We start from the raw sequence: 13,379 nt of genomic DNA on the forward strand, positions 1-13,379 counted from the left end.
ATCTAGGAAACCAATCCACTATCCAGGGAACCAATCCACCATCCAGGGAACCAATCCACCATCCAGGGAACCAATCCACCATCCAGGAAACCAATTCACCATCCAGGGAACCAATCCACTATCCAGTGAACTAATCCACCATCCAGGAAACCAATCCACCATCCAGGGAACCAATCCACCATCCAGGGAACCAATCCACCATCCAGGAAACCAATCCACCATCCAAGGAACCAATCCACCATCCAGGGAACCAATCCACCATCCAGGAAACCAATCCACCATCCAGGAACTAACCCATGAGATGTTGATTTCCCAAGAAACTCAATCAAGAAACCAACCAAACAGTCCAAAAACCAACCCACACCCAAATGGTCCAATAAGACATCCCCATACCCTCAGGACCACAATTCTACAGTTTTGCTCAGCTGACCCACCAAGATGAGCGATATTGAGCGTTTCATCTTGATCTACTGGACAGTCCATTCCTACACATAGCTTGTTATTAATTGCCAAAAAATTAATCCAGAAAGGACATTTTTTTCTTCGCAAAAAGTGAAAACATTCGTGAAAGCGCCTCACCGAGACACAGCGGCATCCTCAGTAATATACATGGAAATAGATGGCATATCCACGACACATAAATAGAAACCACCTATCATTTAAGACCAGGATTCTGTGCAGGAGACCATTAAAACTAATAAACTATAATATGCTATAAGGGGTTACTAAGGAACGCCAGGTTTTCTTGGAAAGAATTTAAGTGGCGTCTCCCATGGCTTCCTCTACTTACCTGGGAGATAAGAAGAATTTAAAAGAACCAGAGAACGAATGGAGAAAAGGAAAATTAAAAAAAAGCTTTCAGATCTGGGGTGCAAAACACAAAGCGGGAGAAGATGGGGAGAATAACAGAATCCACCAAATCCAACTCCATCATTGACCCCTAATGTCACCAAATGCACCGGGAGAGCGGAGGTTAATGGGAGGCGTCAGGAGTCTCGTATAAACCAGAGAATAATCAGATAAAAGAGACATTAATTAATGAGACGGAAGAAGCTGATCGATGTGAACGTCGCCATCCGGGGATACAAAGCACAGGCTCTCATCACTTAACGAATAATCCTCTCTGCTGAGTCAATCCCTCCTCTGCCTGTTATCGTGGCCTGACCCCTCACAGACTGACAAGCGGCTGCCCGGGAGAAACAAATAACACTTCACTTGTAAGAGGCTGATCCCCCTGAGCGGAGCCGGGAGGGCGAACACCAGGAAAAGCCCAACCCACCGAGTGAAAAATACATGTATAGTGGCGGTATACAGAGCAACGAGGAAACGGGGAGACCGAAAACTATACAGTATTATAGTAGTTATATTCTTGTACATAGGGGCAGTATTATAGTAGTTATATTCTTATACATAGGGGCAGTGTTATAGTAGTTATATTCTTGTACATAGGGGCAGTATTATAGTAGTTATATTCTTATACATAGGGGCAGTATTATAGTAGTTATATTCTTGTACATAGGGGACAGTATTATAGTAGTTACAGTTAGGTCCATATATATTTGGACAGAGACAACATTTTTCTAATTTTGATTATAGACATTACCACAATGAATTTTAAACAAAACAATTCAGATGCAGTTGAAGTTCAGACTTTCAGCTTTTATTTGAGGGTATCCACATTAAAATTGGATGAAGGGTTTAGGAGTTTCAGCTCCTTAACATGTGCCACCCTGTTTTTAAAGGGACCAAAGGTAATTGGACAGATTCAATAATTTTAAATAAAACGTTTATTTTTAGTACTTGGTTGAAAACCCTTTGTTGGCAATGACTGCCTGAAGTCTTGAACTCATGGACATCCCCAGACGCTGTGTTTCCTCCTTTTTGATGCTCTGCCCGGCCTTCACTGCGGTGGTTGTCAGTTGCTGTTTGTTTGTGAGCCTTTCTGTCTGAAGTTTAACTTTAACAAGTGAAATGCTGCTCAATTGGGTTGAGATCAGGTGACTGACTTGGCCATTCAAGAATATTCCACTTCTTTGCTTTAATAAACTCCTGTGTTGCTTTGGCTTTATGTTTTGGGTCATTGTCCATCTGTAGTACGAAACGACGACCAATCAGTTTGGCTGCATTTGGCTGGATCTGAGCACACAGTATGGCGGCTCTGAAGACCTCAGAATCCATTCGGCTGCTTCTGTCCTGTGTCACATCATCAATAAACACTAGTGACCCAGTGCCACTGGCAGCCATGAATGCCCGCGCCATCACACTGCCTCCGCCGTGTTTTACAGATGATGTGGTATGCTTTGGATCATGAGCTGTACCACGCCTTTGCCATACTTTTCTCTTTCCATCATTCTGGCAGAGGTTGACCTTGGTTACATCTGTCCAAAGAATGTTCTTCCAGAACTGTGCGGCTTTTTTAGATGTTTTTTCGCCTTTTTCTTCTTGATGCTTATGAGTGACTGCACCGTGCAGTGAACCCTCTGTAGTTACTTTCATGCAGTCTTCTCTTTATGGTAGATTTGGATATTGATACGCCGACCTCCTGGAGAGTGTTGTTCACTTGGTTGGCTGTTGTGAAGGGGTTTCTCTTCACCATGGAGATTATTCTGCAATCATCCACCACTGTTGTCTTCCGTGGGCGCCCAGGTCTTTTTGCATTGATGTGTTCACCAGTGCTTTCTTTCATTCTCAGGATGTACCAAACTGTAGATTTTGCAACTCCTAATATTGTAGCAATTTCTCGAATGGGTTTTTTCAGTTTTTGCAGCTTAAGGATGGCTTGTTTCACCTGCATGGAGAGCTCCTTTGACCGCATGTTTACTTCACAGCAAAACCTTCCAAATGCAGCACCACACCTCAAATCAACTCCAGGCCTTTTATCTGCTTAATTGAGAATAACATAACGAAGGGATTGCCCACACCTGTCCATGAAATAGCCTTGGAGTCATCTGTCCAATTACTTTTGGTCCCTTTAAAAACAGGGTGGCACATGTTACAGAGCTGAAACTCCTAAACCCTTCATCCAATTTTAATGTGGATACCCTCAAATGAAAGCTGAAAGTCTGAACTTCAACTGCATCTGAATTGTTTTGTTTAAAATTCATTGTGGTAATGTCTATAACCAAAATTAGAAAAATGTTGTCTCTGTCCAAAAATATATGGACCTAACTGTATATTCTTGTACATAGGGGCAGTATTATAGTAGTTATATTCTTGTACATAGGGGCATTATTATAGTAGTTATATTCTTGTACATAGGGGCAGTATTATAGTAGTTATATTCCTGTACATAGGGGGCAGTATTATAGTAGTTATATTCTTGTACATAGGGGCAGTATTATAGTAGTTATATTCTTGTACATAGGGGAAGTATTATAGTAGTTATAGTCTTGTACATAGGGGCAGTATTATAGTAGTTATATTCCTGTACATAGGGGCAGTATTATAGTAGTTATATTCTTGTACATAGGGGCAGTATTATAGTAGTTATATTCCTGTACATAGGGGCAGTATTATAGTAGTTATATTCTTGTACATAGGGGCAGTATTATAGTAGTTATATTCCTGTACATAGGGGGCAGTATTATAGTAGTTATATTCTTGTACATAGGGGCAGTATTATAGTAGTTATATTCTTGTACATAGGGGAAGTATTATAGTAGTTATAGTCTTGTACATAGGGGCAGTATTATAGTAGTTATATTCCTGTACATAGGGGCAGTATTATAGTAGTTATATTCTTGTACATAGGGGCAGTATTATAGTAGTTATATTCTTGTACATAGGGGCAGTATTATAGTAGTTATATTCCTGTACATAGGGGGCAGTATTATAGTAGTTATATTCTTGTACATAGGGGGCAGTATTATAGTAGTTATATTCTTGTACATAGGGGCAGTATTATAGTAGTTATATTCTTGTACATAGGGGCAGTATTATAGTAGTTATATTCTTGTACATAGGGGCAGTATTATAGTAGTTATATTCTTGTACATAGGGGCAGTATTATAGTAGTTATATTCTTGTACATAGGAGAAGTATTATAGTAGTTATATTCTTGTACATAGGGGCAGTATTGTAGTAGTTATATTCTTGTACATCGGGGCAGTATTATAGTAGTTGCATATATGTACATAGGGGCAGTATTATAGTAGTTGTATATATGTACATAGGGGCAGTATTATAGTAGTTGTATATATGTACATAGGGGCAGTATTATAGTAGTTGTATATATGTACATAGGGGGCAGTATTATAGTAGTTGTATATATGTACATAGGAGCAGTATTATAGCAGTTATATTCTTGTATATAGGAGCAATATTATAGTAGTTCCATTCTTGTACATAGGAGCAGTATTATAGTAGTTATATTCTTGTACATAGGAGCAGTATTATAGTAGTTATATTCTTGTATATAGGAGCAGTATTATAGTAGTTCCATTCTTGTACATAGGAGCAGTATTATAGTAGTTATATTCTTGTACATAGGAGCAGTATTATAGTAGTTATATTCTTGTACATAGGGGCAGTATTATAGTAGTTATATTCTTGTATATAGGAGCAGTATTATATTAGTTCCAGTCTTGTACATAGGAGCAGTATTATAGTAGTTATATTCTTGTACATAGGAGCAGTATTATAGTAGTTATATTCTTGTACATAGGGGCAGTATTGTAGTAGTTATATTCTTGTACATCGGGGCAGTATTATAGTAGTTGCATATATGTACATAGGGGCAGTATTATAGTAGTTGCATATATGTACATAGGGGCAGTATTATAGTAGTTGTATATATGTACATAGGGGCAGTATTATAGTAGTTGTATATATGTACATAGGGGCAGTATTATAGTAGTTGTATATATGTACATAGGGGCAGTATTATAGTAGTTGTATATATGTACATAGGGGGCAGTATTATAGTAGTTGTATATATGTACATAGGAGCAGTATTATAGCAGTTATATTCTTGTATATAGGAGCAATATTATAGTAGTTCCATTCTTGTACATAGGAGCAGTATTATAGTAGTTATATTCTTGTACATAGGAGCAGTATTATAGTAGTTATATTCTTGTATATAGGAGCAGTATTATAGTAGTTCCATTCTTGTACATAGGAGCAGTATTATAGTAGTTATATTCTTGTACATAGGAGCAGTATTATAGTAGTTATATTCTTGTACATAGGGGCAGTATTATAGTAGTTATATTCTTGTATATAGGAGCAGTATTATATTAGTTCCAGTCTTGTACATAGGAGCAGTATTATAGTAGTTATATTCTTGTACATAGGAGCAGTATTATAGTAGTTATATTCTTGTACATAGGAGCAGTATTATAGTAGTTATATTCTTGTACATAGGGGCAGTATTATAGTAGTTATATTCTTGTACATAGGAGCAGTATTATAGCAGTTATATTCTTGTATATAGGAGCAGTATTATAGTAGTTCCATTCTTGTACATAGGAGCAGTATTATATTAGTTCCAGTCTTGTACATAGGAGCAGTATTATAGTAGTTATATTCTTGTACATAGGAGCAGTATTATAGTAGTTATATTCTTGTACATAGGGGCAGTATTATAGTAGTTATATTCTTGTACATAGGGGCAGTATTATAGCAGTTATATTCTTGTATATAGGAGCAATATTATAGTAGTTCCATTCTTGTACATAGGAGCAGTATTATAGTAGTTATATTCTTGTACATAGGAGCAGTATTATAGTAGTTATATTCTTGTAGATAGGAGCAGTATTATAGTAGATATATTCTTGTACATAGGGGGCAGTATTATAGTAGTTATATTCTTGTTCATAGGGAGCAGTATTATAGTAGTTATATTCTTGTACATAGGGGCAGTATTATAGTAGTTATATTCTTGTACATAGGGGCAGTATTATAGTAGTTATATTCTTGTTCATAGGGAGCAGTATTATAGTAGTTATATTCTTGTACATAGGGGGCAGTATTATAGTAGTTATATTCTTGTACATAGAGGCAGTATTATAGTAGTTATATTCTTGTACATGGGAGCAGTATTATAGTAGTTATATTCTTGTATATAGGAGCAGTATTATAGTAGTTATATTCCTGTACATAGGGGCAGTATTATAGTAGTTGTATATATGTACATAGGGGCAGTATTATAGTAGTTGTATATATGTACATAGGGGCAGTATTATAGTAGTTGTATATATGTACATAGGGGCAGTATTATAGTAGTTATATTCTTGTACATAGGAGCAGTATTATAGTAGTTGTATATATGTACATAGGGGCAGTATTATAGTAGTTGTATATATGTACATAGGGGCAGTATTATAGTAGTTGTATATATGTACATAGGGGCAGTATTATAGTAGTTGTATATATGTTGTGGTGCGGTGACCCACGTTACAGCCAGGGGGCGCTGTGTGTGCACTTCAAGATGGGCTTGGAGGCATAAATGTGATGAGACAAAGTCCGGCAGGAGTGTAAATGGCCGGTGTGTGTGTTGCAGAAGAGGACACTCTGCACTGTCAGTCTGAAGTTTGATTGGTGTTCTGGGACCTGTAGTCCCACAAGTAATTGTGTAGTTCTAATGGGAGATTGGCAGGGCTAGTTATGAGAGATGGGATGGTCAGACTAGCCACACACACACACACACACACACACACACACACACACCCACCCAGGGGAGTGGTTACAGGTATGTATTGTGACCAGGGTGTGGGTCACATGTTCCTGTGTATGGATGTTTGGTCTGTTTTGGAGAAGTCCTGCAAGCACAGAGACCGTGGACCTGATGAACGGTCAGTGTTGGATTGTCCTGAAGAGGGCTGGAGTCCTGGAAGCACTGCTGAGGCTATGGACTGAATGCTCGAGGGTGTTGGATTGTCCTGGGATGGACTGGAGTCCTGGAAGCACCTGGTAAGATCATGGACTGATGGCCTGTGTGTTGGAAGTGCCTGTGACTGGTCTTCCTGGAAGCGCATGGAAAGGCTGCATCTACAGAGCCTGAGACGGTTTCTGTGTTGGGGAAGCTACAGTTCCTACTGAGGGTCCGGACTATCCGAGGTGCCCTGGTCAGAAGGACGGTGATCCCAGTGAGGCAGTTTCCCTGTAAACCAGCACTGGCAGGAGTCAGTGTGTGGAGCCGGAGCTCCTGTAAGGTAACTCCAGGTAACAACGGGTTACGTGCAGACACGGATCTGCCATTGGAACAGGTGGTTAATGTGTTCCGTTGATATAAATGATGAACTGTTTGTGTTATGGTTTATGACGTTTAATAAACCGGAATAGACTGTTTTTGTGGAAAAATCGTGCCTGTATGCGTTATTCCCGTGCCAAGCAAGTGTCCCCCAAGACCCGAAGTAAGGGAACCGCTACAATGTACATAGGGGCAGTATTTTAGTAATTGTATATATGTACATAGGGGCAGTATTATAGTAGTTGTATATGTACATAGGAGCAGTATTATAGTAGTTGTATATGTACATAGGAGCAGTATTATAGTAGTTATATTCTTATACATAGGGGCAGTATTATAGTAGTTATATTCTTGTACATAGGAGCAGTATTATAGTAGTTTTATTCTTGTACATAGGAGCAGTATTATAGTAGTTATATTCTTGTGCATAGGAGCAGTATTATAGTAGTTATATTCTTGTACATAGGGGCAGTATTATAGTAGTTATATTCTTGTACATAGGAGCAGTATTATAGTAGTTATATTCTTGTACATAGGGGGCAGTATTATAGTAGTTGTATATATGTACATAGGGGCAGTATTATAGTAGTTGTATATGTACACAGGGGCAGTATTATAGTAGTTATATTCTTGTACATAGGAGCAGTATTATAGTAGTTGTATATATGTACATAGGGGCAGTATTATAGTAGTTGTATATGTACATAGGGGCAGTATTATAGTAGTTGTATATGTACATAGGGGCAGTATTAGCATTGGTACTGGCAGGTAGTATTGTTTTAGGACTGAATTAAGGGGCCAGGGACTTCTATATCATTTGCATTTGGTTCTTGCTCGCCTCCAGCGCTGACAATGCTCCTATTTGTAAATCGTTTTCTTCTTCTGTCTTTTTTCCACTTTGTAACACTTGATGATAAACCAAATCCATCCAAGACATAATTACTATTGTGGCCGCCCTGCTGAGTCCCTGAGATAAAGACGTGGGACTGGCGGTTACTTAGATCTTCCTGAACCGCCATGATCCGCAGGAGATCTGCTCTAATGGGAATCACAGTCATCTTAAGACAAAAATAAAAAAGAACAAAAAAAAAATCTGAATGTTTTAAAGAAATGAAATTGAAATAAGACTGCGGCGTCCCGGAGAGAAGTAATCAAATCAATTTGTGCATGATAACGAGATTCTCACAGACTTCAGTCAGCTGGAAGTCCAGGTTATGTCGTACTGGAAGAGAAAATTGGATCGGAGAGGAAGACTGTGATCCAGGAGAGGAGCGGCGCACACGGGGCAGAGCTGGAGCGGTGACAGGAGGCTTCTCCCCCGGTCCAGAACCTGCACATTATCCGGGAGGACAGATGGCGGCAGATACATCCCGGCTGTTCCACATCTCCTCTAAGCACGGTGTCACTAAGCCGTGAGATCACACAGCGCCACAAAGATGGCAGACAGCTGGCACGATGGCGGGGACACCGCTGGTACCGTCGCCCTGTGGTGCGAGTGACTGATGCTCTACTGCCCGCACCACGCCGGCTCGTGTGGTGAATCCTCAGGTCTTATTACACAGTTACATATGTCTGAACTGGATACAATATGTCATTGCCGCCATCCCACCAGCATCAAAGTGAGCAGAGCGCGGCTCGTGCAGGGGCCGAGAAGAAGCTTAAAGGGCTCCTCCACCTGCCATCATCCTCCTTCCCACAACATATCCTCATCAGGGATTTCTGACGCATGGCCCCGATCCGCTCACGGCCAAGAGTTTCACTAAGGTTCATACTCACGTGTGAAAAACTCGGATGGGTCTCGCACGGCAATACCCGGCGCTGCGCCCGGCACAGAGGAGCGGAGCTCCATGTATTCCTATGTGGCCGCACGCTTCGATCTGAGTGCCGGGTATTGGCGTGCGAGACTCAGAGTAAGAGCCCTGATAGTAATTGTTCACTAGAGCGATTCTGGAGCTGGAGTTACACTGTAGGTAAGTTGTAGAAAAGCCAGATAACAACCAGCATGGTCTCCGGTGTAGCCCCCTCTGTGCTCTCCGGTATAGCCCCTTCCGTGCTCTGTATACGTTAATATATCAATAATAAAAAATATGGAAGATTACTTAATATTTTACAACACGGCAAGTCAACTACTCCTTTAGGGACAAGCTCCTGCCCATAAAGCTACAGAAAGTATCCCAGTAAGGGACGCATCGTTGTGATGAGGGTCTGCCCATGCATCATCCTGGTCTCAGATATGGTGGCAAAAACCCAGTGACAGATTCCCTTTAACCAGGACAAGGCTCGGTGTCATTCCTTCATTTCCTCACATTACCTTCCATTCCTACTTTTTCTTGTCCTTTGCGCTCATTTCCTCTTCTCCCCCATCCAGTTTCTGGCTCTTTTCCATTAGTGGTACTAGTGATCATGATGGACCCCCATTCCCAGTAGAAGTGGACCTCCTGAGCTGTCTGATCCACACACCTCCTGTTATGTCTGGCTTATGGCCAAGCGGACGTTGAGGTGGGCTGCACCATTGTCCGTGCCCTACATTTATGCATCCGTGATTACTTTAGCTTATTATCAGTGGATCCATGTTGTTGACCCTCCCAGGCCCACAGAATATACTAGGAGATCAGCCTCTACAAGATCCATGCCACCGATACGAAGGTCATCGACAGGAGCTTGTGTTACCAAGTCCATGTGAAGAGTAGATGTTAGTATGACCAGGCCTCGGGCCACACCATTCACCCCATAGTTCTAAATGTGATGAATTAAAGCAGAAACCTCCGGTCGGTGCTTTAATATTGAACATTTCAGGACTCAACATCATGAGGAGCTGGAACAAGACTGAGGGCAAAGTGACCAGAAAACAGAGGCTGATGATGGAGGCAACGCCTCTGTGTGGGGTACGAAAGTTAAGGGGCTGCTATGCTCAATCATCAATCTCAGGATCAATGGTGGTTCGGGGGGCAGAACCCCACTGATCCAACAAGGGTGGTGTCACATCCCAACAATGGGAATGTTCCTTCATCTGATGGATGTTCTGCCCTCAACAATCATCAGAAGACTGAACCATCCTGGGGGAAATCAACAACTAAAGAGGTTTCTGTTATCGCAAAGTGAAGTTATATCGATAGGGTCTGCTATGACTGCATATCTGAAGGGTCCAGCTACCAGGATCTTCACTGATCTGCCTTCACTTTTTCCGGTCAAGCTTTGCCAGAGTTCCCGACACATTGGGTGGCCAAGAGCAACACTGGGGAGGAGACATGCCCCTCCACTCTCCAGATTAGTGTTCACCAGTAGCACATCCCAGACATATGCCTATATAGCCAATATATGAAGATCAATGCTACTATGACAATAGGGAGATATTCCACTAGGGCCTATGAGCTTCATGTGCCACCAGTGTTTTATCTGCATCTGTGGCTGAATGAGACAGAGGAAAACTTAGGAACGTCTAGAAAATGATTTGCAAACTGCTCCTCATATCTCAGCTTCCCTGATATTTAGCAGTGGGAGAATAAGGACGGTCAATGAGTGGTCATGGATCTATGACTTCCATATTAGAGGTACCTCCATACCGATAACAAGACATCACTAGGTCGCTGCCGACTAAAGGCTTCCAATGGCCACCATGAAGAACACCATGAGCTACTTTTGGGGTCACAATTGGGACCATTTCTTGGCTGTAGGACCCTCCAATGACTAGTTCTAAATACTTGCATGTTGTCCATTGGTTTTGTCTTCGAAGACACCACTGCTGTGCGTACAGAGCTCAGGGTGTATCTGGATACTTCCAGGACTGATTTCTGGTCTTTTGCTCCTCAGAACTAGCTCAGATTACGTTGAGTTCTGGATGGGTTCACAGAAGGTTGGGCGCACACTAGAACTGTGGGAATAATCTGGGCTGCCTTTGAATGACTTACACTGCACATCTACTCGAATGGACTTGATGGCCGGGACCCCAACCCCATTCTCGGCTTTACAATAGTAACGACCTCCCTGCATCCTCTGGACCTTCTCGATGCTTAAGGTCTCGTTGTAGATGGAGGTCTCCTGGAACTTTTCTGATGCGCTGCCTGCAGTTTTTGTCCACCGTACCTACAAAAGGAAAGGAAACATCCATTAATAACGGATCTCCAATGGTTCTATAATGCAGTAAAAGAAATTACAACAAAAGACGAAGAAACAGAGAAATTGATTCCTGCAATCCACAAAGAAGGTCTTCTGTCATCATCTCCACCATCTGTCCGGGCTCCTGTGGACATTCATCTCCTGCTCCCTTACGTATCTCCAATTATGAGACGTTTCTCCTGATCACTCCATGGAAAAGTCTCCAGTCATTCGTTTGTGTCTCAGCTTCCAGGTTTCAGGCTCTTGTCTCATGCCGTTCTTCAGGACTATCTCATATCTCCTTCTTGTTACTTATCAATCTTCTGTCTCCTTGTATTAGATTCCCCCAGTCGATCTCTGGTCTCCTTTCAGTTTCCAGTTATCTTCCGTAATGGGGTTGTTTAGGCATATAATCCTTAGGTCATCAATATCAAATCATCGGGGGTCCAACACCTGACACCGCACAGCTCCAAGCAATGTGCAGCAGCCTCGGCTGACAATGACGGATCTGCTCATATTCTTATAAATAGCATCTGATCTGCAGGTCTCAGCAGCGGCTGCTACACATTGGGCCACGTTCTGCTGTTCAGCTCTTTCCTGTGCCTGGTAACGGCCATTTCTTAATCACATTTCAAACTGAGGAAAAGAACAACTTGAAAACTCTTTGCTGTCTTCTTACAGCCTTCTCCTGCTTTGTGGCCTCCACCATTCTCAGAGTGCTCGGCGGCTGCTGTTTTTGGCACAGGGTTAGAGGAGGCTGGATTTTACAAAGCTGGAAATCTGCATCACCTGGTCTTTCCTAACAATGATAGCGAACAAGTCATAACTCTGACATGGGTAATTTAGGTCTAGCACCTTGGTCAAAGTTATCTGAGCACCCAAATCTCCAAGGGTGCACAAACTTTTACAACAACCTATTTTTCTTTATTTAATTTTTAAAATGTAAAAATGAATAATATATATAGTATATGTGTCATCTGTAACTTCAGGCCTTTAGATCATTTTATCTTCAACTTGCTTAACTGTCCACAATAACAGTAATTTTGACTAGGGGTGTACAAACTTTTACATGCCACTGTACATCCAGCAAACAGAGTTAATATCAGCTAATCATTGGGTGTCCGAAGTCATCAAAGTTATATGCCAAACAACAACCCCTTTAAGGGCATTATTTTCCACTGATCAGTACCTAATATTCACCCATCAGTCTCCAGCCTTCCATCACCCATCAGTCTCCAGACTTCCATCACCCATCAGTCTCCAGCCTTCTATCACCCATCAGTCTCCAGCCTTCTATCACCCATCAGTCTCCAGCCTTCTTTTACCCATCAGTCTCCAGCCGTCTATCACCCGTCAGTCTCCAGACTTCCATCACCCATCAGTCTCCAGCCTTCCATCACCCATCAGCCTCCAGCCTTCCATCACCCATCAGTCTCCAGCCTTCGATCACCCATCAGTCTCCAGCCTTCCATCACCCATCAGTCTCCAGCCTTCCATCACCCATCAGTCTCCAGCCTTCGATCACCCATCAGTCTCCAGCCTTCCATCACCCATCAGCCTCCAGCCTTCCATCACTCATCAGTCTCCCAGCTTCTTCCCCTTCGGTCTTCTTCCTCCGGTCAGGTCTCCTGGTCTCACCGTCTCCTGTCACTTTCCCTCTCTGTAACCTTATGAATTGTTTTCCAATGTGTGATGATTTGCAGATCACCTGTGTGCCCACATTGCACAGAACACATAACTTCTCCTCCGTGGATGATGAGCAGCGTTTGCCCGTGTCCTACATTGTGCCATCATCCGCATCCTCGAGTTCTGCTAGCTGCGGAGCTTTTTGTCTACTAACCTGGAAAGTAAGATTTGTATCATTGTCTTACAAGGCTGACACTATAGACTTCAGACTCCCGGGATCACAAAATAATACATCAAAAAGCTTCCACCGAATGTAAAACCTTCCTGCTACATAAGTAATAGACTCGAGCGAGGGGACAAAAGGACTAGTGATGAAATCTGGGACAATCAATAGACAAGGAAGAAAGAAAAGCTCCAACCACCACTCTTCCCTGCAATCAATCTCCCAAAGCTTTCATTAGACCAA

The 13,379-nt window shown here is 41.9% G+C and overlaps 1 protein-coding gene across 3 annotated transcripts in view; it reads right to left on the reverse strand.

The window, feature by feature from the left end:
- Nucleotides 1–13,379, reverse strand: part of MDGA1 (MAM domain containing glycosylphosphatidylinositol anchor 1) — a 404,144-nt gene that overhangs the window by 155,622 nt on the left and 235,143 nt on the right. For 2 of the 3 annotated variants that reach the window (XM_069768297.1, XM_069768295.1), the window contains exon 3: nucleotides 11,101–11,275. In XM_069768297.1, the coding sequence (XP_069624398.1) occupies nucleotides 11,101–11,275 (175 nt within the window). The remainder of the gene's footprint in view (nucleotides 1–11,100; nucleotides 11,276–13,379) is intronic. The other variant, XM_069768296.1, reaches the window with a different exon arrangement.

This window comes from Ranitomeya imitator, chromosome 5, assembly GCF_032444005.1.
Source record: "Ranitomeya imitator isolate aRanImi1 chromosome 5, aRanImi1.pri, whole genome shotgun sequence".
Taxonomy (NCBI): Eukaryota; Metazoa; Chordata; class Amphibia; order Anura; family Dendrobatidae; genus Ranitomeya; species Ranitomeya imitator.